Source organism: Rousettus aegyptiacus, unplaced genomic scaffold (genome assembly GCF_014176215.1).
Source record: "Rousettus aegyptiacus isolate mRouAeg1 unplaced genomic scaffold, mRouAeg1.p scaffold_m13_p_3, whole genome shotgun sequence".
Taxonomy (NCBI): Eukaryota; Metazoa; Chordata; class Mammalia; order Chiroptera; family Pteropodidae; genus Rousettus; species Rousettus aegyptiacus.
The window spans coordinates 85,694,535-85,720,465 of NW_023416306.1; the positions used below are offsets into that span (position 1 = coordinate 85,694,535).

Below are 25,931 nucleotides of genomic sequence, written 5' to 3' on the forward strand. Positions count from 1 at the left end.
GAGGGACATACTCTTTGGATGTGAGCTCGGTGGTGGGTTGGATGGGGCTGTCCTCTCCCCCTACACCTTATTTTTCCTTCCCTGCCACCCATTTCCCAGAGAGCTCCTGTCCTATAAAAGTCTTGGCCATGGTTTTATTTGTAGCACTGCCCTCATGGGGAGACCCCCAAAATTGAAGGAGCTTCCTCTGCAAGGGTGATGTGACTTTTACGGACTGTTGAGGGGCAAGGAAAGATTTGCATAATGTTCCAAAGGGGATTAGGTGGGGGGGTTGCCATGGCAACTCCAAGGATGAATTGAGAATTTTTCCTCCTGGCAGGAATTGGCCAATGGAGTCTGGGAAGGTGGGGGAGGGGACGGGGGTTATCTGAGGAGAGGGAGGAGAAGGAGGGGTGGGGGATGGCTGGGATGAATGGGCAATGTCGGGGGAAGGTATAATCTGAAAAGGCTTTCTCTGTTCTGTCTACACAAGCATGCTCTTTGAGGGTGATCTCCTGGAGTGGGGGTGGGAGGCAAGCAGAGTTTAATGTGTTTGGGAACCTAGAAATTAAAGTGAACAAATATTTAAAGATTACTGGATCTTGTTAACAGGAAGCCTGGTAGATGGAAACTGAGAGACTCAGAAAAAAGTCTTAGAGCCTTACAGCCAGGGAGGGACTTGGCTGACATCTAGGCCCAGGTGCCTCCCGTGGATGGGCATCTAGCCCCTTGTTTCCATTGGGTTGTCATTGAATGCTCCTGAGGATGGGACACTCAGTTTGCACAGAGCACTTAATTCATTTTGGGGATGATTATGTTGGAACCAGATCTGCCTCCTTCATGTAATTAAAAGTGCAGAGCAAGACATATCTGGGACCGGAATGCAGGTGTCTAGATTTTGCATTGCCAGCTCTTTCCAGGGTCAGTGGCCTAGAATCTTTCTCTATCCCTCTTCCCTCACCTCCACCTTTCCTCACTCAGCCTCACCATTCCCAGTTCCCGTACCCCGTAGACCCCTGACAGAAAATACCTCAGATTTCTGGCGGAGAGAGAAAGGGAAGACAATTCTTTTCAGGGAAGACATGGAAAGGGTCATGTTATTAACTCAGCACCATGACTCCCTTCCCTTTCTTCTGCCCTGCCTGGGTAAGAGTGTTGTAGCCTCACTGCCGTCCTGATCCTGTATGAAGGTCCCGGAGGCTGTGCACAGAGTGTCTGTCACGGGCCAGCCCCAGCCAGTGTCCCACTCCCTCCCATGGGAGACAGACCCTCAGGGTCACGCCAGGGCTGGGCCGTTTCTTGTATCAAGCCCTCCCAGCATAAAGAATTCAGGAGGCTTCTTCGGAAGCATAAATATTTAATGGTGTTGTAGTTATATATAATTTGATCAATATGTCAGTGCTAAAAGGGCCTTTAAGGAGGCTCACCTATCGTTGAGTGATCTGTGATAGAAACCTCCCCAAACCCTCCAGGAGTAGGGGTCATCATCTCCTTTGGCTACTAAGTGGATCATTTATTGCCCCCTTCTTAAAGACACTGTGGTGCTGCTTTCCTCTAAAGCCTGCATCTCAGATGGAGGGAGACCTGAGAACCCCATACTGGCTTTTGCTGTATGTCTCCCCTTCCTTGTCCCTGGATTTCCTTCCCCTCTGGCAATAAAACACCCGCTTGCTTTATTTCAGCTTGGCCCGAGGAGATACTGCCTGGCAAGGATTGTCGTCTTGTAGTCAGTCCAATCATCGTGGGCCTATCAGTTTAGAATTTCCTTGGAAACGCAATGGGATATTTAAGTTAAAGTTGCCCAGGCACATTGTTCCGGAATCTTCTAATATTTGATTGCTGGGTGATTGCGGCACCCAGCCGTTGGGACCTCCTTCTTTTGCACAGCCCCCCCAGCCCACCCCATGTCTCTGTGATTTTGATTCAAGATGAAGCAGACTCATTTTGAACACCCTAAGACTTGAGTCAGAAAACCAGGGAAAACCTGATTAAAACTGAAGAACCCCCGAGGGTACTGAGTCCCTACCCCAGACACACATCCTTCAAGAGGAGTAACCTGAGGCCAGACAAAGAGCTGAGTTGAAAACCACCATTTCCACACGACTTGGGAGTGTAACTCATGCTTCACATAGGCAGGTATCTTTTCCTCATCTCATTTTTTTCACACATAGCCACAAATGAGTCTCCAGATTCCCAACACACTGCCCTGATTGTCCCAGGAAGAAGTCTTTGTTGTGGAGGTGAAATCAGCTGGCAATCTCACAGACATGGAAATTGCTGTTATTTCCCACTAAATGATGCGTCTCGAGGAGCCCTTGCCTCACTGTCTCCAGCTCACAAGCAGTCTTTCCTTGTGAATTAGAGAAACCCAGACAGGAAGTGCTTGGCTGTACAGCTATCACTGCTCTGTGACAGTTGTGTGCAGTTCGGCTGATGGACACATTTGAATGGTTTGTTCTCTGGAGAGACTGGTCCTGGGGACTGAGCCCCAGCCAACTCTAGCCAGGCCCAGCCTAGCCCAGCATCCATCCATGTCTCAAGATGGCTTGCTTTTCCCCTCCTCATCCTTCAGACTCATGCCATGCTCTATTTTTACTGAACTTTATGGAGGAAATAATATGTCACAGAGCAATTCAGGAATGTTTAGTATTCTAAACTCTTAAGTAGTGGTTCCTGGTTCTTACAAGTTATCCACTTTGTCCCTCCATTTTGCAGACAACAAAATTGAAGCCCAGCAGAGGAAAGTGATTTCCCCAAAGCTACATAGCTAGGTGGAGGCAGAGCTGGGGGTAGAAGCCAGGTCATGTCCGTGGCTCTGGGTCATAACATGCTCTTTAAAGTGGCAAGTTTCTCCCTCTTCTTGTTTTTATTTTGCTGAGGTTAAAACAAAGCATGTATTCTTAAGAGCCAACAGATACTGCCGCCTGGGCAGTATAGAATCAAAATAGTGAAGAGAGACTATCTCGTGGAAGTGGCTGTCAGCTGTACCATGAGCAGTCAGATAAATTAAAAACAAAAAAGGCTAATGTCTGGCTGGGCGCTGAGGCCAGGGCCAAGAGGTTGCTAAGGTAAGGCCCACATGCCAGATTTCATCTCCCTTCATTCAGTATCCTGGGTCAAAGGCCCGGGGATGGGAAGCCACAGCAAAGTGAATGCTAACGTGTTAGAGAAGTATACTTTTAGAATGCTCAAGTACCCTCAGTTTATAGCAAGATGTTTAGAGGTCCTGCTTTAACGAGGAGATGATGATACAAATGGGAGCTCCTAACGCGCATTGAGCAGATTGCTCTTTGGGAAATTACACTTGCCCCCCACTATCTTGTTTCCCATCATTTATTTGCCTAACAATCTCGACAGAGACCTAGGGCAGATGTTACTCCCAGCGCCCAGTTGGGAGCGCAGACTCTGAATTTCACAGGATCTCGGTGCACGTTTCTCTGAAGTGCTTCTCTGTCTGTGTCTAGTAGATTAGTTCCTTCTGAGCAACGATGTTTTTCCACCAGCAAAGCCGCCTCCTTTGAACCCCACTTGAAAAGAAACTTTCAAAGGCAGCGTCAGGCTCCCCAAACACCTTTCTCCAAAGGAAGCAGTCTTCCTGCCTCCGGGCACCCCTCCTCTCTGGTTCAAAGGCGGTGGTTTTGCAGGTCTAAGATGGAGAGAAGGATGGAGGCCGGCCCCAGAGCCACCGCTGCCGTATTGATAAAGGAGTGCTCTGCGTTGCCAAAAGGAGTTTTCCAGCCTATGATCTGGTTCCAGTTTGTGGTTTGCAACCTGTCCTGATTGTTAAAATCACACATCTTGATTTTTTTCTTCTTTTCTTGGAACTGATGTTTAGAGCTTATTTGAGTTGGATAAAGTGCTATTTTAATAGCTGTTCTAATCAAATGCTGTCGATTATTAACCCCAGCGGTAGATTTTCTTTCAAAAATAGTTCCGTGAGCTCTTTAAAGTGTGGAAATTTGGCTTCTTGGTAGGAAGTCATTTAGTGAAGTTGCTTAATTGCTGAGCGTCAGTTTCCCCATCTGAAAAATGAAGATTTTAATAAGCACCTTCCCTATAGGGTTATTGTCAGCTCACATGTATAAAATGCTTGGAACAGCAGCTGGGTCAGCGGATGTTAGCCATTATTATCATTGTTGTTGGTAAGAGTGGTTCTGTCCCGCCAACTTTCTATTTCCAGGAGCTTCCCCTCCTGCAATAACCACCCTCAAAAAGATAAACATGAAAAAAACCACTTAGTGAACAGTTTTCCTGTTCATTCTTTGATTTACCGGAGTGTACCGAGCCTGTTCTCAGGGTTGGGTGGCCTGTGTAGAGATGGGCAAGGCACAGTTACAGCCGAGAGAGATGGAGTTTGCACACTTTTCCAACTCCCCCCCCCCCCACACACACACCTCATCGCCAAGAAAAGAACCTCAGACCCAAGGACAGGAAACTTTTTTTATAAAAGCCCTCCAAATGTAAGACCATCCTCTCTCCTCCTCCCACCCCTCAGCCCTGCACAGCCCTGTCTAGTACTGTACCAAAGTCCTAAATTGCCACACGGCGAGGCCTCTCTTCATTGAGCTCAAGCTCCAGGAGAGAGTCCGAATGCCTCCAGAACATTCCATATCTGTGTGGGGCTGTTCCCATGGCCCTTAGTTGATATTTGTGGTGTTGAAGACAGATGAAGAAGGCAAAACTGCTTTCAGAGGGGTGAAGGGGGTGGTTGAGGGGGAACTTGCTTTGAATGACCCTTCCATGGTCAGTTAGTTAGTGGCCTGGATGCCAAGCCTTGAACTGGACAAGGCTACATGAAATCCTGGCAGATCCCTTTTCCTCATAATGAGAGGATACTGGGCTCCGGACCAAGCCGTGCGGGAAGATCCTACCTAGGGGAAGCTTGTGGCTGCATGTTTGCTTAAAGGGTATGTGTGGGGAAGGGGAAGGTCAGCTACTTTTTCCTGTAACTACCAAGACCTTGACACTTGACCTATCTGCTAGAGGAAGTAGGCAACAGCTGGGAACCCTTTCATAACCACCCAGCCCAGAGATTGGGAGGGTTGTAGTTGCTGAGTAGGCCAGAGTGACCTCCGGGAAGGTTCAGAGCCTGCTGCCTGCCTTCCTGGCGATGGGGAGGGGCCCGCAGCCAGAGCCCCACCAAGTCGACTTGTGGTTGACCGACTTGTGGTTGACCGCACCACCTCATTCAGTTGGTGAAGGGCTTGGCTACTGCCCACCCTGTCTTTCAGCTGTATGTCAACATTCCATCCCCCATGGCCACTCCCACAGGTGCCAACACTGGGGCAGGCCCAGATCCATGGCCGGGGGACACGCTTGGCACTGTAAAGTCTTGAAAAATAAATGCAGAGGGACTGGCAAGATTCTTCTGGTTAAGCATTTATTCAGCACCTACTGTGTGCCAGGCATTGCTATGCTAGTTATTTGAGGTAAGAGGCCTTGGACCAGTGAGCTTCCTCAGCAGTGGCCTCTGGTTTATTTAATTTCTGTTTGTTTTTAACATATCTTTTGATTTTGGGGGTGGGGCACATAAATATGTTACAGTTGACTGTCCATTTTGCTCTGTGCAGGTTTGGATTGAGATGTATACTAGCTGATTGTTTCTGGAACTCCTGCCATATAAACCCTGACTTTTATACTTTATTCTTCTTCCCCGTATTAATCGATTTGGGAGAAGAAAAACATGAACAGAAATGAGAAAGAACCCTAGTTGAAGTATACTCTTTCCACTTACTTAGAGTAATAATTTCTATAATAATTATTTAGTAATCTTCTCAGGTTCCTGGCAATATAAATGACAGGCGTCTGGTGGGTGGAGGCCAGGGGTGCTGCTAAAAACCCTACAATGCACAGAACATCCCCACACAACAAGTACCCCAAGTGTCAACTGAAGCTGAGGAACCCTGATGTAGATGTCCTTGTTAGAGTGTACCCCAAATGTGCAGATGTGATTGTGTGTCCTGCGGACCTCAACAGGGGTGATGCTCCTCCACGTCCCAGGCAGTTTGGAAGTGGGCACCATTATTGACACTCAGCAGCTCTGGGATACAAGGCGTGGTGCTTCACAAAAAAACCTGTTTTACCCTTAGTGCCCTGGCCTGTTCCTGAGAACTCGGAGTGTTCCAGGAGAGGACAGTGGCTCCTGATCCCCACCGAGGAATCCTCGATGCTGTGGACAGGCTTCCTGTGTTGGAGCCTGCTGCTGTGGCTGGAAAAACCTTCCCAATTCCTCGTTGATTGCCTGTCTCTCCACAAACCAGAGGAGTCCTCCTTAGTGCCTATGTTGGAGGGAGGTGGGGTTGCTGGCCTCAGGAATTCTCTGGAGGTCTTGAGGTCCAGGGTCTGTTTGTAAGCAGACAGCATTGTTTTTTAAATGCACAAAGGTTTCTCATCTAGAATCATTTGACATGCAGATGATCACAGATTTTTAAAGGCTGTTGTCATGGTTTTGTCTCTGAAAGATTGCCATGTGCTGATGAGAGCTTTGAAGCCAGCTCTGGGACCTCAGTCCTGGCGGCTTCAGGATTTAGAATGAGATAAGAAAAGCAATTCTGAGGCTTGTCTAATAGTGGGTCTAGGCCTTCCTGTCTGGGCTTAGTTAACCATTTAGTATCACTCTCTTTTAACCACTTGATCTAAGGTTCACAGAGGGCATAAGTGGCGCAAACAGTTGATGTTTTTCTAAATGTGATCTTTTCTGGAGTGTTAGGGAGTGGGGCAGAGAATTGATCTGCCTCTCTGTGATCTAAAGGCTTAGGGATCTAAAGAGTTACTTCCTGAGCAGCTTCTTAGGAAAGGTAATGCTTTATCCTAAACGATCTGTTAACAGTGAGATTTCAGGCTGGGCAGCACATATATAGGAGAGGCAGCAGTGAAAAATGGGGGTGCGGGAGACCCTGTAAGCTACATATCACCTTGTATGAGGCTGGCCCCAGGAGACCCTTTGGCCCCTGCTGCCTGGGGCTTCCCATCACCTTCCAATTTGTCTGAAAGCCTGCCTTGCTGTTGTCATTGGGGCTACTGGGAGTAGCAGTCTCTTCCTCACCACAGTAAGTCTCTAATAAGTCTCCCGCTCGGAATAGGTGTGCGCTGCAGGGGTTGTTCTTGTTTTGTTTCGCTTTATTTTTAATTGGGGCTCTCATGCAGAGGGGGCAAACTATGTTCTAACCCAAACAGGTAGACCACCTCTGATAAGAGTTTGGAGCTCCCCAAAATGTAGGCAGCCTGGTTAAGGGTGAGTTGGAAGAGGTTTCTTGGTGCTGCAGATTTTGCGGGGATTCCTGGCTGCCTGAGGGAGGAAAGATGGAGCCCGCATGAGAATATGTGGCTTGGGGGAGTTTGCACTTGCCCTTGTTTGACGTTTTGGAGACTTCCTTTGTTTGCCTGAGCTTCATGAGTTCTCTTTTCTTTTGCAGACAGAGATTGCGAAGAGACTGAACACAATTTTAGCACAGATCATGCCTTTCCTCTCACAAGAGGTAAGATCTTCTTTTACTGCATTCTCCTTTTCTTTCCAAAGCAGCCTACTGGCTGACTAGGTCTCACCAGAGCCCCAGCCTGTTTGTTCATACCTACTTGAAGTTGAAATTGACAAGCTGGGGATTTACAGAGCCTTCTGCAGCTGATTCAGGGACAGGGAGCCACACCAGAGGTATAGTTTGCTCATTTTTCTAGTAGAACTGGTTCTCTGCCACTGCTTGAGACCAGAAAGGAGGGTTCTGGCCTGTGACCAGGGTAGCAATGGGCAGTAGGTACCTCTGTGCTGCCCCTCCCTTTGCCCCAACCAACCCAGAATTCCCAGCCTCTGCTTCCCGGTACCCTAGCTTCTACCCCTGTAAATGTCTAGGAGCACAGAAACCAAGGGCCAGACCCTGTGAGGGGAACCAATGCCCAAAGGGGACCCCACCCCACAGGACAGAGTGTACTTGCCAGAGGCGTGACCAGCCAATCACATCACCTTCTAAGGCACTTTCTGAGGGACCCCCACCTGAGGCGCAGGGGCTGGGCTAGTAGTAGGCAGTATGAGGGAAACAAATTCAAGGAGACTTCGTGGTGCAGGGCAGACAGGTGGGCCGCCTGAGAGGCCCGTTTCCAGCTCACTCCAGCTGGAGAGGCCTTGCCCTCCACACCCCTCAGTGGCTGGGACTGTCTTAGTTCTCTCCTGGAGTCCTGGGCCTGAGTCGGAGTCATGACCATTAAATAAATGATTGAAATCACGTGAAAACAATATTGTGGTGTCCTCAGAGCTCGCAGCCCAGTAGGAGAGAGCTGCATATGAAGCCGGTGCTACCTCAGGGCTGAAGTGAATGAATGCACCAAAAAATAATTTAAAAAAAAAATTTTTTTAGAGTTGTTTTAGGCTCACAGCAAAATTGCTCATGGAAAGTACAGAGGTTTCTCATCGCGTTCCCCGCCAGAGTGGTGCATCTGTTGTAGCTGACAAAGCTACAGGGACACGCCATCATCCAAAGTCCATTGTTTACATTGGGGTTCACTTTGCCACTTCCCTTTCTTTTTCTACCTATACATACGTTTTATTTGTTTTTTTCTCTATTTAGGTGTAGATTTGAGTATATTTAGATACATATACTTTTCTTCTGAACCGTTCGTAAGCTGGAGACATCCTGACAGCTCACCACTCACACTCGAGCTGCATCTCCTAAAAACGTGGACAGGCTCCTGCGTGACTGTAATACTGTTACTACATTTAGAACATTAATAATCATTCACTAATGTCATCTGATATCCAGCACGGAAGGAAGTTTTTTTTGTAGATGCGGTAAAAGGGAGAAAGTTGACTAATATCCATCTTTTGGCTCATTAATATTTTAACTTGAAACAATTTATAGGAAGTTTTGATTACAGAGGTAATACATGCCCATTGGAAGTGTTTAAAGAAGAACGTAAAAATGCCCTGTCTCCATCCCCACCTGTGTGTGGTGCCAGTGTAGTGGGCCTCCTCTGCCTTCTTTTGGGACTCGCTGACTGCCTGTCCTAGTGGTGCGGGAGGCGGCCACAGCTAACCCATGCCCTGTTCCCTCCAGCACCAGCAGCAGGTGGCACAGGCTGTGGAACGTGCCAAGCAGGTCACCATGACGGAGCTGAACGCCATCATCGGGGTACGTGGACTCCCCAATCTGCCTCTCACCGTGTGTATAGCCCTTTTATTCCTCTCATTTACCATAACCAGAGATCGACTCTGACCTTAGCTGGCCTCAAAGAATGGCGACCCCAGGGCTCTAGCTTCCCAAGCATTTCATGGGCTTGTATCCATTTGGGGCTCTCTCCCCATTGGGTCCCCAATTGCCTCCTACCCCCAAATTAAAGGAGTGCCAGACATGTCTCAAATCTACCTCTAAACTCATCAGCCCTATCCTCCCCCCAGCTTTTGGTGCTACCACCGTTGAGGAGAGTGGGCTCTGAGATCACCTTGAAGGCCAGGCTGACTGATGTGGGTCCTCATGCCTCCCAGGGCCTGTCTGCCCTGTGTCTCCTCCCTGGCAAAGGTCTGCCCTTCTTTGGTCAGCTGGGGTCAGAACTGTCTCTGCTGTACTGTTGATGTAAAATGTGCTGTGGAATTTGGGTTTGGGCCTTGCTGTCCCATACACTGAGCTGCCTGGCTGAGTATTCCTTATGTGCCCTTGTGAATTCCAGCTGGAACATCTAGACAGGTCTTCCTGACTTTCTAGGTCGATGGAACAGGAAAAGATATCCGAGAGTGCTTTGCGAGGCTCACTTCTAGTTTGGACCCCCCAGTGAAAAGAGGAAGTGGATCACTTCCCTTTAGTGCCCCTACCTGGCTCACATCTTCAGTTCATCTCTTGGATTCAAATAGCATCTTTCTCTTGTTTGCTACTTTGGTTGAAACTAAGGATGTTTAAGAAAAGCACCTGAGGAAAAACTGCTTTTCGGTGTGACTTTGAGCAAGGGTCTTACACTTGTTCACCTTTTCTCCTAAAATGATAAATTGAAGGAGATGGGTGAGCTCACTGCTTCCTGTCCGTTGGCAGCTGGGTCATGGTCCCCAAGGGGGCTTTCGAACAATATAGATTCCAGGAGACTTCCCCAGAGTTCTTTCCCGTAGGTCTGGGGGTTGGACTAGGAGTCTGTTTTTCTGGAGCTTTCCAGCTCATTCTGAAAGATCATCAGGCTTAGAAACAGCAGACTAATTGGCTGAGGTCTTTTCAGCCCTAACATTCTGGGGTCCTGATTAGTCTTTATTCCTCTTTTTTTTTTTTTTTTTCATGTGAGGTCATTATTTCAAGGTGGAACTGTAGGCTAGATGATGATTCTTGGCTGTTCATTCTAGGGTAGAAACCTGGAGACCTATGCTCTAGTTATGAATCTCCCCGTGAAACCTTGGGCAGGCCTGTCTTGTCCTTTTGCATTTCTGCATCTATAAAAGGAGGGAGTGGACCAGCTCAACGCTCTGGGCCAGGAATGCTGACAGGCTTGGGTCGGAGTAGGTCGGAGTGACAAGAGTTCTGTTGGTAGATCCTGACCCTCTGTCATACCGTTGGGGTCCGTGATGGTTACATGGTTCTGTCCTGGTCTAAGCCCCATGGCGGCTGGTAAATGCTGCTAGGGGAGAGCATGAAGTGGTAGGCTGACCCTGGCCACATTTTGGGAGAAGCAGACCCTCACCTGCTGTGCGGGAGGATCAGAGGGGGCTCTGGAAGGGAGATGGTGAGCAAGTGGTCAGCATTTTTAGCCATTGAGCTAGGAGGCAGCACCCTCAGGGGGAAATCATAATATTGTAAAGTTTGAAGTCTCCTTGGGATCATCTAGCCCAGTGTGCTTCAACCTCCACACTAGGGAAATTTGGGGCCAGGTGCTTTTTGGGAGGCAGGGACCATCCTGTATACATTGTAGGGTGTTGCAGTAGCAGCCCTGGCCTCTACCCACTGGATGCCGGTAGCAACCTGCACACACAGTTGATACCCAACAGTGTCTCCAGACGTTGCCAAGTGTGGAGGGCAAAATGGCCTCTGATGGAGAACCACTGCTCTATCCAGCATGCTCTCGTTTTACGAAGAGGGGAACTCTTGTGGATGGCCACGTGCCGTTCTAGCCATGATGTGGGGCCTGTGTCCCCTGCCTCGGGGACCATTTATTTCCTGGTTCAGTGGCTCTGCTGGCAGTGGTAGAAGGGGGCCGCAGGGGTGGGAGGTGCATTGGCAGTTCTGTCCTCTGGATCGTCTCCTCTTCCAGCTTGTTCGTTCTATCTCTTTTTCCAGGACAAGCCCTCCCCTCCCGGCAGTGCCACAGTGGGGTCCTCTCTCCCTTTCTGTCTCCCTCTTCAGAATTAAAATCTTCTTATGAAAAATTTTTTAAGTTCTAAGAAAAGAGTGAAATTGGGGAAGACGCGCTGCTTGGATTAGCTCCACTTCCTTTAAGTAGTATTTAGGAAGCTACAAGTTAGGTCAAGGCAGCCCGAGGCAGATATTGGAATTCAATTAAAGCCAACGAGTGGGGCCTGTGACCCCCATTTTCAAGGTAATTGCTTCTCCAGCTCTGAGTGAATGCAGCCGTCGCCCTGTCATTAAGCAGGCAGCCATCTAATCGCTGCGCCTGACAGAGCCTCACAAGGCAGGAATTACGGACAGCTGAGGCATGCTGCACTGGGATCCAGGCTTGACTGCACTCCAGCGAGGAGGCGGCTCATCTCCCCAGCGAGGAGAAGGGAGAGCGAGCTTGCAGCTGAGCTGACTCCGGAAAGTGAAGCAGAGGAGGATGGCAGAGGGCCAGGAGGGCCTCGGGCTGGTGGCAAAAGGGCAAGAGTCTTGTCTTCAGCAGTAAAGAGCAGTGAAGAGAAGGGCCCAGGAGGCTTTTAGTAGCAACTGGTGGTCACCCCCACAATGCTGTTAGATTGGCCCTTCCGGGAAGGAGAAGTAGCCCAGCCCCTTGGTCTGGGAGTTAGGAGGGTTTGAGCAAGTTGCTCCATTCCTCCAGACCTCTGTTTCCTCATTTGTGAAAAGATGGAGAAGGGCTAGGCAGGTTTCATATGATGTGCCTGCTTTAGTCAGTCGTTTTGGACTCTCTTGGGTGCGGAGTTGAAGGATTCTGCAGCCATGTCTCGGCTTAGCTGAGAGAGAGAGAGGAAAGATAAGTTAGAGGTGTCTGACGTGGGCATTCCTGTAGCTAGCGGTGGCACACTTACTACATGGATTAAGGTATTTCCAGGGCCTCCCCTCCTGGTAAGAAAGGCCAGGGTTCAATGTCAGGTTAGCGTGAGAGAAGAGGAGACAGAGGGGCAGAAGGAGGGAGCCCAAGCTTGCTGGCCCAGCCCTACTCACTCTTCTGTGGGGCCACAGGGAATTCAAGTGTCCATCTAAGGAAGACAGGCCCATAGATCTCTCTGCTAGCTGGGGCCTGGTAGGACCTAGCTACTGCAGACCGCATACTGTTGCATGCCCTTTATTCTTGGATCCAGATTATTGGGGGATCTTTAGAGGATCAAGATTCCTGAGTATCAGTGGGCAAATCTTATCCCTTGCAGAAGGCATTGCCAGGCACATTAGAGGCCCTGTGAGCTGACAGACATCATGTCACTCATTTCCAAGCCCTTTTTTACATTGCTCCATGGTAGCTTCAGGTCATTGGATTTCGCGGGCGGAGGGACTCTCACTCTGCTTGCGCATTGACAATTTGGTTTCATTCCCATGGAAATTATTAGTGGAATGCTGTTATAAAGTATTGACTTGATTTTTTTTTTTTCTAAGCAGGGGTTGAGGAGGAGGAATAGGAAGATTGTATCTGTCTTGTCACAAACTGCAGAGTATTTTGAAGCCATACCTAAGTTCTTGCATTCACTCCAGGAAGTTGATGAGCTGGATTCAGTTGATTAAATTTTACGTGAGGGAGAAGGATAGAGGAGAGAGTGTGCGTTAAGAGTGCATTTGTTTTTATTTTTCAGCCAGGCAGCTGTGGTGGAGAGGAGTAATGCTGGGTTTGAATTCTGGCTCTGGTTGCTGTTGGCTTACCAGAGTCCCTTAGCCTACCTGAGCCTGACTCCATCTCTGAACTAGGGATCAGAAAAGTGATTGTGATCTCTAAAGGCTATTATATAGCATTAGAGCTCGATTCACTGTGGCGCTGAGAGCTCACCAGCCATGAGAAGCAGAAGGCACGAGCAGAGGCCCGGGGCTGCTCTCCCTCTCCTCGGAGTGCAGGCAGTGTACATTTTATGCAGCGAGGACTCTGTGCTTCCTTTGGTGGGCATCCTTGGTGGGTCTTGGCTCTGGAAATGCTTAGACAACTTCACTAAGTTTAACCCAAATCGTGAACCTGAGAAGTGAAGCATTAAATCTGCTCGCAAAGGCAAAGAGCATGATGTGCACAATCTAATTACACATACTCTGCAAGCAGGGTCTTCCTGTCAGCCTCGCCTGTAAGTGGCCATACCTTCTTGAGCCCAGGGTGCAGGCACTTGGCCTGTGTGTGGAGGATGGGGATACACAAATTCCCCACAGGACATGATCTTGAACATGCTTGTGTTCTGGCATGAAATGTTAAAGGAAGGAAAAGAGCACTCATGGGTGGGCTTGAGTCCAGACTCCTAGCTCCTGTTTTGGGGTTGGAGGTGAAGGGAAGATGGTTGACTTCCTTTGGGATTATGGATGGAGAAGTCCTGATATTGGAAGGAATAATAGAAACTGGAGGCAGTCTGCCTAGGCCCCTCTTTGTACTGTAGACTTGATTTCGTTTTTCCCCAGTCGAAAACATAGTCACCCTCCCACACTCAGATGTCACTGTATTTGAGCACGTTGTCCTCTAAAGTTAGGTATGTGTCGCAGGTGGATTATTGCCAGCTGACTCCACCTGACCCTACTGAGGAGAAAACTTTGTTTCACTGTCTGTTGTTAGCAGACCCCTGCCCAGTCAGCCCTGGCGTCTGTCCCTGCCCCAGCGGACAAGGCCGGCTCTTGTATCTCTGCTTCTTGGAGCTTCCTGGGCCACTCCTGCCTGTGCCTTCAGACCACCCAGAGGAGGCCTTGGGGATTTCCTGGCTCTGCAGGAGATTCTCTTATACTCAAAGATGAGAAGTACACGAAAGTCTCCTTTCTTCTGCTGCAAACTCCTCCTTGACAGGCTATGACAGAAGCCACCCTCCTAGTCTTGGAAGCGCAACAAGTTTGAAGGCTGCTGTTTTCCAGGTTTCCGATGCTGGTTCACTGCTTCACATTTGGGGGAAGCAGGAAGCCCCCTGGTGTTCCTCATCCCAGTTACTTTCATCTGTATCTAAGTGGGCCTTAGAGAGGGGGCATGGATCTGAGCAGATGGCACTTGGACAGAGCCACTCTTCTGACTCACTTTCCAACCTCTCCGTGTATATCTTTTCCAACATTTTCACTTGACCCAGCAAAAGTGCCCTGAGCAAACATGTTGGTCACCATTCGAGGTGCTGGGATGGGTAAAACAAGGTCCCTGTCTTACTAGAAGTCACGATTTGCCGAGCACTGGATGAGGATGAAAGAAATAGTTATATTTGCAGTGTAGCCATAGTTTTTGCTAATGTTAATTCAGCATCTACTTTGCCTCTACATGTAGTAACGTGATCTTTGCACAACCCAAAGAGATGGGTTGCATTCTGATCCCCATTTTGCAGATGAGGAAACTGAGGCCCAGGCAGGTCTGCTGACTCATCTAAGACCTCAGCTGATACAGGAGATGTCGATGTCCACCGTCGTCTGTCTGGTTCCAGAGTCCGAGCTGTTAGAACTCTTAGAAGGGAGAAATCTGTTCTGACCAGGATAATGGGAGGCTTCCAGAAGAGGTGGCATTTGAATTGGGGAAGGGTGAGCCTAGAAGGCAGGGTCAGAGGGCCAACATTAGCTGGTAAGGTAAGAATCAGTGTGTGTGGGATTAGTCAAGTGAGTCTTTCCATAGGTACACACCTTCTCTTTCTCTAGAAACAGAATTGTTAACGGAGGAGTTAGTTTTGTTCCTAGGCAGCAAAGCTACTTCTATGAAGCCATCCTCCCTTCCTCTTTCTCTTCTCCCACCAGTGATCTTATTGGCCATACACTGTAAAGAGCGGGTTAAATACACCCATTCTTGCTCTCTGAGACTTTACCAAATAGTTAACACTGGCAAAATTAAAGGACCTACCAGCAACTGGTCTAAAGCCAAGGGCCCTCCGATGGAGACTCATTGTGAAACTGGATATGTACATAGAGTTGGCTGGCTCAGCCACACCGAGGAATACAACGTAGCCATTAAAAAGGACACGTTGACTTGTTCAAAACACCCAAATTAAAATCCAGTTTTATAGCAGTAAGTTTAACAGGAGCCCATTTGTATACATTTAGAATTCATAGATTTCCAGAAAGGAAAATCTAGGCAGATGGACAGTGGGATCTTCTAGGGAGTGGGATTGAAGCGTAATGTTTTAGAAGAAATTTTTAATCTCTCCTCTTTAATATTTTTTGACAGTGAGCGTGTGTTATTTTTGTAATAAGATATAAAAATTACGTTTTTTTTTAGAAAGGAAAGATGGACTAGCTCAGCTGTAATCTCCCTTCTCAGAAAAGCCTGAATCTGGTTGGGTGGTTTGGGTTGGGTCTCTACACTGGGCTCTCGTGACTCTGGCAATGGGGCCGCTGGTCCTTGTTCCTGCGTGAGCATCTGTGTGGGTAGCTCTGGGGTCAGGCTGCACTGGGACTAGTCCACCAGCTGCTTCTGTAAACTGTTTGGCAATAGACATCCTAAGTTTGACCGCAAGTCCCAGCCTTTAACTCAGAGCTAGGAAGTGAGCCCTCTGATCCAGGAGTGCAGTGGGGGCTGCAGTTGCCATTTACTTTGAGATGGGCCATGTTGGCATGGGCTGGGGGAGAGCAGAGTCTCTAACCCCTGACCTCAAACACTTACTAGCTTTTGAAGCATCACCTTCAACCAGAACTGTGGGCCTTCACTGTGTTCTGCCATCTGTCAGCAGTGTCCAGAAAGTCACAGTTCACATTGACGGGCAAGCTTGTCAGACTATTGCTCTCTGTTGTTCCCACCCCCACCCCAGCCCATGCATTGGGGGTCTTTTTGCATTGGAGGTCTCCTTAAGAACATTCTATAGATGAGGTGCACAGATTTGAGTCCAGATCCCACTTACTAATGATGGGACTTGGCTAGTTACTGGCTGCTCCTCCATCCCCCCCAAGTGATCACAACCTTTCCTTCACCAGGTGGTTGCAAGGGTCATAAATAATATTCAGAAAGTGCCCAGGTATTCATTCGTGTCATTCCCTTCTCTTGTGCTGATTGAGAAGAAAGATATGTGCACAAGTGGATATTAGCATATCCAAGGTCCCAACCACTCCTGTGAAATGTTTTGATATCCCTATGAAGTATTTGGCACAATCTTAGGAATGATATAAAGGGCATTTAGTTGTGGTGCTGAAGAGAAACCGAGGACTGCCCAAACCAATCCCTTGGGTGTGGGTAAGGGAGGACCCTGAGGCCAGTGCTTGGACGGGGTATGGCATCTGGAGCAGGGGAGCAGAATCCTTCATTGAGGACTGTTATCATTGGTATTAAAGACAAAATTGAGCATGGTCTGGTCAAGATTTTAGAACAGAGAGGAAGGCTACTGTAAGCCCACTGGTAAATATTAGTTACTGTTACGAGATCACTTAATGCAGGGATCCCCAACACCCGAGCCTTGGACTGGTATTGGTATGTGGCCCATTAGGAACTGGGCCGCACAATAGGAGGTGAGCATTGAGCTGGTGAGTGAAGCTTCATCTGTATTTGCAGCCTCTCCCCAGTGCTAGCATCACCGCCTCAGCTCCACCTCAGATCATCAGGCATTAGATTCTCTTAGAAGCACCGATCTCTGGTGCCAAAAAGGTTGGGGACTACTACCAGAGTGGGGGTTTGAATCCTGCTCTGTCTGGTTCCAAAGCCTCCACTCTGCAGTTTCTTGGCATTTGGGAGCCTTCCCTAGGATATGGGCTCTGGGTGGGGGATACCGGCTGCTAATGATGAAGGCATGTAAGCATAAGCAAATGTGGACTGCTAGGAACTGAGAAATGGATCCCCTCCACTGAGAAGGGAGCCCTAATGACTGTGTGGTTTTTAAATGCATGCTTTATTTATCTTGGGCTTTTAAACATACATGAAGAAATTCTATCCTGGATTGGGTGGGGGGGATGGGTGGAACGTTTGAAGACATAAATCTTGTCTCTAAATTGCGGTCCATTAACAGACTTCCTTCAGCAAGATAGCATGTGGATTGAGCTGGGAACAAAGGTTTGAGGGGTGTTCCCCTTGCTGCCACATGAAGGAGCAGGAGGGATGGCCTGTGGCCTCCCCTGCCCTCTCCCGCTCAGCCGTGCTCACCACCGACTTCATTGCAGCAACAGCAGCTCCAGGCGCAGCACCTCTCCCACGCCACGCACGGCCCCCCGGTCCAGTTGCCACCCCACCCATCAGGCCTCCAGCCTCCAGGGATCCCCCCAGTGACGGGGAGCAGCTCGGGGCTGCTGGCGCTTGGTGCCCTGGGCAGCCAGGCCCACCTGACAGTGAAGGACGAGAAGAACCACCATGAGCTGGACCACAGAGGTGCGGCCTGGAGCTGGGACTGGGGGAAAAGGGCAGGGCTGGGTTGGAGGCAAGGGTCCTGTATAGGTGGACCCAGAAAATGCTGTCTGTCACCCTACGATCAGGAGTTAGCAAACGATTTGGAATTCCTGGTACAAGGAAACTAGAGCCTCATCCCCCATGCCTCCCCTCTAATCTCTGATGTTTTTGTACTGTCCTCTTATATCCTATTTACCGCTTTGTTTTGTCCTCATCAAGATCATTAGTCCTTCGAGGACAGGGGCCACATTTTTAGGTGTTTAACTTAGCATACGCGTCTCACCAGCGCAGGTGCCTTGGGAAAGTTACACAGTCAGAGCTTCCGTAAAGACTTGTTAGCTGACTGTCTATAAGTCGAGCTGGCAATCACACTGCTGCAGGGAGGTGATCGGAAAGATTTGGAATGAGAACTTGCCCCTGTTCTTCCCCCAGCCCTTACTGTGAAGACCCAGGAAGCTGCACCGAGCAGACCATCAGTAGGGCTCAGTTCAGTTGGGAAAGGGAAGGGCCTGGCTTCCTGGCAGACCCTTTTCAAAACTGCCACCTATGTGGTCTACCTTTAGGTATTTTTTCCCCCAGCTTTTATTGAGATATAGTTGACATATAATATCATGTAAATTTAAGGTATACAGTGTGATTTGATTTGCCCTTAGAAATTTACTAGAGCACATGGCCAGCACCTTCTGAGCCCCGTGGGCACCACGTTCTTGGGCACTAGGGGCCTTGAGTATCGCCATCCTGCCTCGGTCAGGGCCACAGAGTGGTAGCAGGTTGTGGGAACCAGAGATTTAAATTGCTGTCCCTGCAAGTGGGATGGTCCTCTCTGCAGAGGAAGATGGCCTCACAGCAGGCAGGAGGAGGTTCAGGACGCTAGTGCCTGGCTAGGCAAAGAATCAGTGGCTTCAGCGTTCAAGGGCTTCTTAGCAAAGAAATAAAGAATGGTGTTAATTAAACAACATGTACCACTCCCACATATTTTTATTTTAAACAAGACTCTGTGTATATTTTGCATTGCATGATCCTTCCCAAGCTTGTGGCTTAAAAACTGCTGACCAGGAGTCTTGGTACCCTTCTTCGCATGTCTAAGAGAGCCAGGCCACAGGCCGCCCTACCCAGGGCTGGTAGCCAGGGGAAGCATTGGAAATGGGGAAGTTACTTTTTCAAACTGAGAAATGTCACTGAGTGCCCTGCCTTGGCTGACTCGCAGTGAAGCCAGGTCTGCTGCCCGTTTGAAAACCTGTGAACTGGCAAAGCATAAAAGCCAGAAGGATGAGACTGATCTTTTTTTTTTTTTTTTCTTTTTTCTCTTTTTGTCTTGGGGGCCTGACCCTCCTCCTGTCCTGGTCTTCATTTCCCGAAGAGAGAGAATCCAGTGCGGTAAGTGTTGGCACTCTGGAGCCCCTGGAGTGTGTTTATTAGGGCATTAAGAGGAGAGGGGACCATGTGGTTTTTTGGTGGGGCGGGGGTGTTATCATGAAATAGGAGTTGTTGTCACCTGTTGAGTGACCTTCAATTGGGGAAGCCTTCATCTCTCAAGGCTTTAGGTCTGTCATTTGTCAAATGAAGAGCTTGGGCTAAGTGAGCTGTAACTCCTTTTGATAGGAGAGGTGATTAACTGGAGTGGTCAGCTGGCCAGCACTGGGTCCTTATAGGGCCTCTGTGGAGTCTCTGGGCTGAACCCAGGGGTCTCACATGCTGGGCGAGGGTGCTTCCCCCTTACCTGATCCTGCACCCTCCTCATTTCCTCCATATGCCTGAGGTTTCTTCCTGTTCTGTGCTTTGACTCGGTTTAAGAAAGTGCTAACAAGCAAGCATTAAGGCCAGACTGCCTGTGTGTCTGCCAGCTCTGAGATTTGTTGTAAATCTTTGTGATCACACTGAGGCTCAGAGGTTCTGTTTCAAGTGAATAAGCCTTCTGAATCAGCGCAGTGGAGTCTGGATAAAAAAAAATCCTCCAGCGATTAGCAGAGCTATTTTATTCCTCATCACCGTCCTTGTATCTGGGGCCATCTAATCTGTTAGGATGGCTTTGGTTATTACCTTGTGTTAAGTAGGACTTGGAAGGTCAGGCAGCTAACTAACCATCCAGACAGCAGCTTCAGCTCGTCTATCCCGACCCACCTTCCCTTCCCAGCCCTATCTCCCATTAGCAGCAATGCTCCCCTCTCGACTTGCCTACGTGCTCAGAAATCTAGGTCCACGTTTGGGCCCAGGTGTGGCTGGGTACACAAGAAAGGAACAACTGAAACTGAAAATCCATGTTGATGGCTTTGATGTTGATCCTCAAACGGTAGCGTTTTTTGGACAGGTAGTTCGCCTCGATAGGAGGAGGGCTAGAATGGTTGCCTCACAGCTTAGGGTCTGGTCCCAGCTTCATGAGACATTGGGTATCTCTCTTGGCCTCTCTCAGCCTCAGTGTCTTTAACACAGGCATCTTCCTGCCCAGCCAGCTTCTCAGCTTAGTTAGGAAGACCCCCTCGGAACAGGACCCAAGATCCGTGAGGTGACCTGGTTAACAGACCTGCTGCAGAGCAGAATGGGCGTTAGAAGCCCAGCGCCCTCCCTGTTTTCATATCGTCCTCATCGTCATTGCTATTTGCTCTTGGCTTTGTGCCCTAGTTTAAGAGAGCTTTCTGCTAAAAGACACCCACAGGGAACCCCCAGGAGCTGAGCTCTTCACTCTGTGACACTCGCTGACATCCGTGCACACCTGACTCACAGAGCAGAAGGCAGGCTCAGGATCCGAGAGAGTCCAGTGGGAATGAGTCAGCGCGCCATCCGGGGTCTGGGTGGGCAGCTTGGGAGAGGCAGTGAGGCTGCGCACATGTGGCGATGGTGTTGGAGGGGGTGTAGACTGAAGTAATCAGCCCTTTAGAAACCAGGTTGTCAACAGATGTGGCCCACGGCCGGAAGGACAGGGCCATGTCGGGGTGGGAGGAGGGACGGCTGGGTGGGCTGGAAGCTGTCCCAGAGGGGTTAGTCTGGAGTCCAATTAGAGGTAGCTTCATTCATATTTCCTTGCCTAGCCGAAGCAATAAAAAATACTTAGTTTTTTGGCTGCCTGCCAGCCAGAGGCGGGCTGGATCGATGCCGCTAAATGCCTGACATGACTCTCTGGTAGCAGCGAGGGTTTTCAGCCTGACTGCATGAGAAGAAAGAGCTTGCTGTTCTCTGAGCCCTGCTCTGGGTCGCAAGGAGAAACACGAGCAGCCGCACAGCCCCTCCTCCCCGCCCGCCTGAGAGGACAGGGGCTGGAAGCAGTTCTGCTTAGCACGGGGTGGCCACCGTCGGAGGAAAGGAAATGAAATGACGGTGATTTTTCTGCCGGCGCTTGCAGCAGCTAATTGAATTGCGGCTGTGTGTGCATCGCCGCCGCTCTCGCTCGGCTGTGGGGAAGGTTGAGCTGCAGTTCCATTATAACCTCCATTTTTTTCTTCAAGGCTTGATAACTCTGCCATTTTAATTTGCTTCAGGCAGAAACTTGGCAGGGAAGGGCTGCCCAGAAACCAGCTTAGCAAAGGAAATTAAGTTCTGCTGCTGGTTCCCGCGCTGTTCGCCCCAAATGCGAGCCCCCCAGGAGAGCGAGGAGACGGGAGGTGCGGGCTCATCCCACCTGCCTTTTGATGCCCTCCTGTGAACAGACGCCCCTCTGCATTCCCGGATTGCCGCATCATGTGCCCCTGCACCATATGGGGGCGTCGATGGCCTGGACTTTCCCTTCCTTCCGGCTAGACCGGGAAGCTCCTGGAGGCAGCAGGGCGATGCCCGATGCTCCAGCCTGCTGTCCCCCCAGGTCCAATACAGGGACAGGTGCTCAGAACAGGGGCGAGTGGGGAGGGAGTGAGGGAAGGTTAGGCTTTGGCTCTTAGGGGTAAACCTCAACAGCTCCCTAGAGGGGCATTTGTTCTGACTTTATCCTCTGGGCACAGAGGTCAGCTGGCAGCTGTCCCTCCCTGCTCCCCAGCCCAGTGCTGACAGCCACGTAGTGCCATTCCCAGCCACTGATGCCACCTCAGTTCCACGGGTGTCCTCCTCTACGGGCGGCGTTCTCACCTTCAGGACAGCGTCCTTCCCATGCCACCTTCGAGACTTCTGCTGTCTCAGCTGTTGGCCTGCCTTTCCTCTCCCCAGGCCTCAAGCTCCAAACTGTTCTCGTCCTTACTTGCATTACAGTTGAAGGGAGAGCTCATCAGGCATTCCCAGGCCTGAGTAACTTGGGTTTCCTTTATGTTGCCTCCTGCTGGGGGCTTTGGGCACACTTCCCAGCCTCTTTCCCATCATGACAGAGGAACAGGGAGGATTGTCCCTGCCTTTACTTACGTCTTTTCTCATTTTTAGAGGGAAGTGCTTCATAACTGCATTTTCTATCTCTTTATAACCCCAGTATTTCTCTAAAGTTTCTAGAGGCCACACAGTGGAGTAGTCAGGCGTTCACACAAAATGCCAAGTTGTCACCTTCACTTAAAAGGCCTATGGCAACCTGCTGTTCTCCTTCCCTGTCAGTGCCCCCGCCTCCTGCCCTCTGCTCCTTTCGGGGTCAGCAGATGAAGTATTGTACGTGGCCCCAGTTTGTCCACTCAGATTCATCTTTCAAGACTCAGTGCAAATTCTGCTTACTCTTTCTTGAATCACATATGTGTGACAGGCACGAAATGGGGGTGAAGGAGACAGAAGTATGACAGATGTGGCCCTCGCCCTCATGGAGCATACAGTCTCATAAGCCAGAAGGCAGGTAGCTTATTGCAAGTTAATTACTTAGTGCAGCAGCTTTTCCACAAAACAGAATTGTGATGCTCCCAGGGCTTCTCCCTGAGGCACCTAGTCTAGCGAGTCGTTGGGAAGGCTTCCTTGGTGAAGCATCAAAGGAGCCATATCCTACAGGACACTCAGGACACCTCTCTGACCTCTGGAGTCATCACGGTCGGGTATGGCTGTGTGCACGGAATGTTCATACTGAATCTTCTTGTTTCCAGAATAACTCAGTGTCACCCTCGGAAAGCCTCCGGGCCAGTGAGAAGCACCGGGGCTCTGCAGACTACAGCATGGAAGCCAAGAAGCGGAAGGCCGAGGAGAAGGACAGCCTGAGCCGATATGTATGTCTGAGGGCATGGCGGGTCCCGCTGGGGTTTGTGTTGGGCAGGCTAGGGTATGGGAAAACCTTCAGAACCTGAGTTGTTGGTGAGTCAGAGATATGTAGGTAAAGGCAGGAAAAGTGGCACCACTGAGGAGGGGGTGTCTGGGGTGAATCGTTGGTGCCTTCCATGGACAGGCCAGCAAACCTGGGCTGCCATCAAGGCACTCCCAGAATGTCCAGTGTGCTCCAGGAGACCATCTGTGGTGCTCCACGCTTTGACCCTACAGCGTGGCCATCGTGTCTGCTCTGCAGGCTGTGTAGGGGTGAGAACTGGGACAGGGAAGGGCGATGCTGTGCTGGGATCCAGTGGTCTTGAGCCAAGCCCCTTTCGGCTACTTGGCGGTTCTGTGGCTTTGGACATGTTGCACAGCTGAAGCCTCAGCTGCATTTCTGGGCAATGAGGCTAATCTCCCCTCCCACATGGAGTGTATAAATGGTGAAGTGAGACTATTTCACTTCCTTGTAAATGGTGGCAGGTACAAAACTCACTGGAAGGAGGTGCCTGACTCTGGAGAGACAAGTTAAAGGGGCTTAGAAATGTAATATGGCAGATGAGGCTGCCAGTGGATGTGGGAGCAGAGTAACCCTAGAGCCATGGGGCTGGGTTGGGGAGCAGTGGAGGAGGAGGGCCGGCTTAGGTGGGGTAGAGAGAAGATAGCATAGACCTTGGGGTTTGGCGTAGGTTCAGATCATGGATGGTGGAAGCAGGGTGGTGGGGTGGTCTGTGCTCAGTGTAGGGTGGCGGTGTGTGGCCTCTTACAGGCTTCTTTCTTGGTTGCAGGACAGTGACGGTGACAAGAGTGACGATCTAGTGGTGGATGTTTCTAACGAGGTGAGACCTGGCACAGGTTGCAGGGCAGCTCTCGGTTTGAGGGGGTTTGAGAGAGTTTTTCCACTGGGTGGGAGCTGTTGTGCTTGGCGGCTGGGTATGCATGGGCACCGAGGGGTTCCTAGGACAGTTCTCCAGAGAGACAGACTCCCAGATATCCCAGGGTAGGGCCAGATCCTGTTCCCTGTGGTCCTCCAGGTCAGTTGTGTTTTGCCCACCACTCAGGGTGTGGAGGTGGAGATTGTGAGCCCCTGGGATCAGCGTCAGCAGGGAAAGACAAGCTAGAGTGGATCTACCTGAGGCCAAAAGGCCCAGCTGCCCAGATTTGAACTTGTGTCTTGGGCCGGTCACCCCATCCCCACCCAGGCCTCAGTCTCCCCATTTTGGGAGTGAAGGGGTCAGACTAGATCATTAGGAACTAGCTGCCCCCTCTTTGGGGTCCCAGGCTCATTTAGCCAAGCTTCTTTCCCTGTCACCCATGCCCACTTCCTTCCCATCCCAGAGCAGGAAAGACTCTAGGCTGGTTGTTGCTTTGAGCACATCTCTGCATCACTTGTGTTTTCAGGACCCAGCAACTCCCCACGTTAGCCCGTCACGCTCCCCTCCCGAAAATGGGCTGGACAAGGCCCGTGGCCTGAAAAAGGACGCCCCTACCAGCCCTGCCTCGGTGGCCTCCTCCAGCAGCACACCTTCCTCCAAGACCAAAGACCTTGGTCATGTATGTGGGGTCTGCCCCTGGCACTGCAGAGGCTGGCCGAGGGCTGGGGAGGGTGGAGGTGGAAGGAAAAGGTTCTGGAAAAAGAACCGGCGGTGGGCCGATACTAACTGGAAGGCAGATGGGTGGGGTAGAAAGGACACGGGTTGGGGTTTGGCTAAGGTTCAAATGCTGGCTTTACCACTCACTGGCTGGGCGCTAGCTAGTTAATGTTTCTAGCCCTTGGTTGCCACATATAAAATGGGAGCAGTCTACTATAGTCCCTGCCAAACAAGGCTGGGCAAGAATTGGGGGACCATTGGGCAGAAGATTGAAAACGAGCTGGGGCTAGCCTATGCTTCATGTGGCAACCAGCGTGAGGTGTCATGGCCAGCGCCAAGTGCTCAGTTCTGGGGAGAAAGGAATCTTCATGTCTTCCCTTGGTCTCTGCACCTTCCCCTTTCAGAATGACAAATCCTCCACTCCTGGGCTCAAGTCCAACACACCAACTCCGAGGAATGATGCTCCAACTCCAGGCACCAGCACGACCCCAGGGCTTCGGTCGATGCCGGGCAAACCTCCGGGCATGGACCCGATAGGTATAATGGGTAGGCACAACAGGGCTGGGCACCTGTGCTGGAAGGGAGGGGTCTACCCAGGCCAGGGCTGGAGCTGCTCAGGTGGGGCAGAGCACCAGGGAGCGTTTTGGAGCTGGGACTTACCCCAGGCCTGCCTTTGGGGCACTTCATGGTCAGGTTTGAGAGGGAGGGAGATGGACGCCCGGTGTTTCAACATTCATGTCAGGGCTTACCGGGGCCACTGCTGGGCTAGGCGTGTGGAGGGAGCTTCAGACAGGTCAGGACACCTACAGTGTGTTCCTGCCTCTATCGCTAGTTCTGTCAGGTTCTGAACAACTTATTTCTTTGGGCTTGGGCTGTGAAGAGGATCCCAGTTAGGGGGGTTCAGTGTGAGAGGACTGCTGGAGCAGGCAGCTGCAGAACGCAGGAGAGATTGCTGCGGGGCGGGGGGGGGGGGCAGGGGAGGCCCGGTGGTCTGGGCTCCCTCATGAAAGGAGAGTGGGGCCCACTGATGCCCGCCTTCTTGCAGCCTCGGCCCTGCGCACGCCCATCTCCATCACCAGCTCCTACGCGGCGCCCTTTGCCATGATGAGCCACCACGAGATGAACGGCTCGCTCAGCAGCCCCAGCGCCTACGCCAGCCTGCACAACATCCCGCCCCAGATGAGCGCCGCCGCCGCCGCCGCCGCCGCCGCCTATGGCCGGTCGCCAATGGTGAGCTTTGGAGCTGTACGTAGACTTTTTGGCTCCTTTTTGGGGGGACTGGCAAGGGGTGGGAGCTGGTGAGGGTTAGGGGGACACTTCCTACACGCCAAAGGGGACCTCAGGGTCTCACGACCAGGCTTTTAGTGGAAGAGTGTTCATTAGAAACAAGAAAATGACACCGTTGGGGATCAGTAGACCTGGGTCCCAGCCCTGTCTCCATTGGTTGCCATGTGAATTCACATAGTGCAGCCTCCCTGGCTGCCCCTTTTCATCTGGGAAGTGGGGCTGATCCCTGTCTTTCTGGGCTCCTCGGGTATGGGATCTCCAGGTGGGTCAGGTGACTTCCACGGAGCAGGAGTTTGGCAAATGGGGCTTTGCATTATGCTGAGAATGGTCTGGTAGTGTTGACGAGCAGTTCTGATTGGGTTGGTAGGCAGA

General features: G+C 50.5%; 1 protein-coding gene across 10 annotated transcripts in view; it reads left to right on the forward strand.

The window, feature by feature from the left end:
* TLE3 (TLE family member 3, transcriptional corepressor) overlaps window positions 1-25,931 on the forward strand; it is a 47,515-nt gene that overhangs the window by 13,826 nt on the left and 7,758 nt on the right. For 2 of the 10 annotated variants that reach the window (XM_016126910.2, XM_016126918.2), the window contains 9 exons: window positions 7,395-7,457; window positions 9,024-9,128; window positions 17,331-17,535; window positions 18,914-18,930; window positions 22,527-22,646; window positions 23,469-23,519; window positions 24,082-24,234; window positions 24,677-24,818; window positions 25,318-25,517. In XM_016126910.2, the coding sequence (XP_015982396.1) occupies window positions 7,395-7,457; window positions 9,024-9,128; window positions 17,331-17,535; window positions 18,914-18,930; window positions 22,527-22,646; window positions 23,469-23,519; window positions 24,082-24,234; window positions 24,677-24,818; window positions 25,318-25,517 (1,056 nt within the window). The remainder of the gene's footprint in view (window positions 1-7,394; window positions 7,458-9,023; window positions 9,129-17,330; window positions 17,536-18,913; window positions 18,931-22,526; window positions 22,647-23,468; window positions 23,520-24,081; window positions 24,235-24,676; window positions 24,819-25,317; window positions 25,518-25,931) is intronic. The other 8 variants (XM_016126912.2, XM_016126911.2, XM_016126913.2 and 5 more) reach the window with 8 other exon arrangements.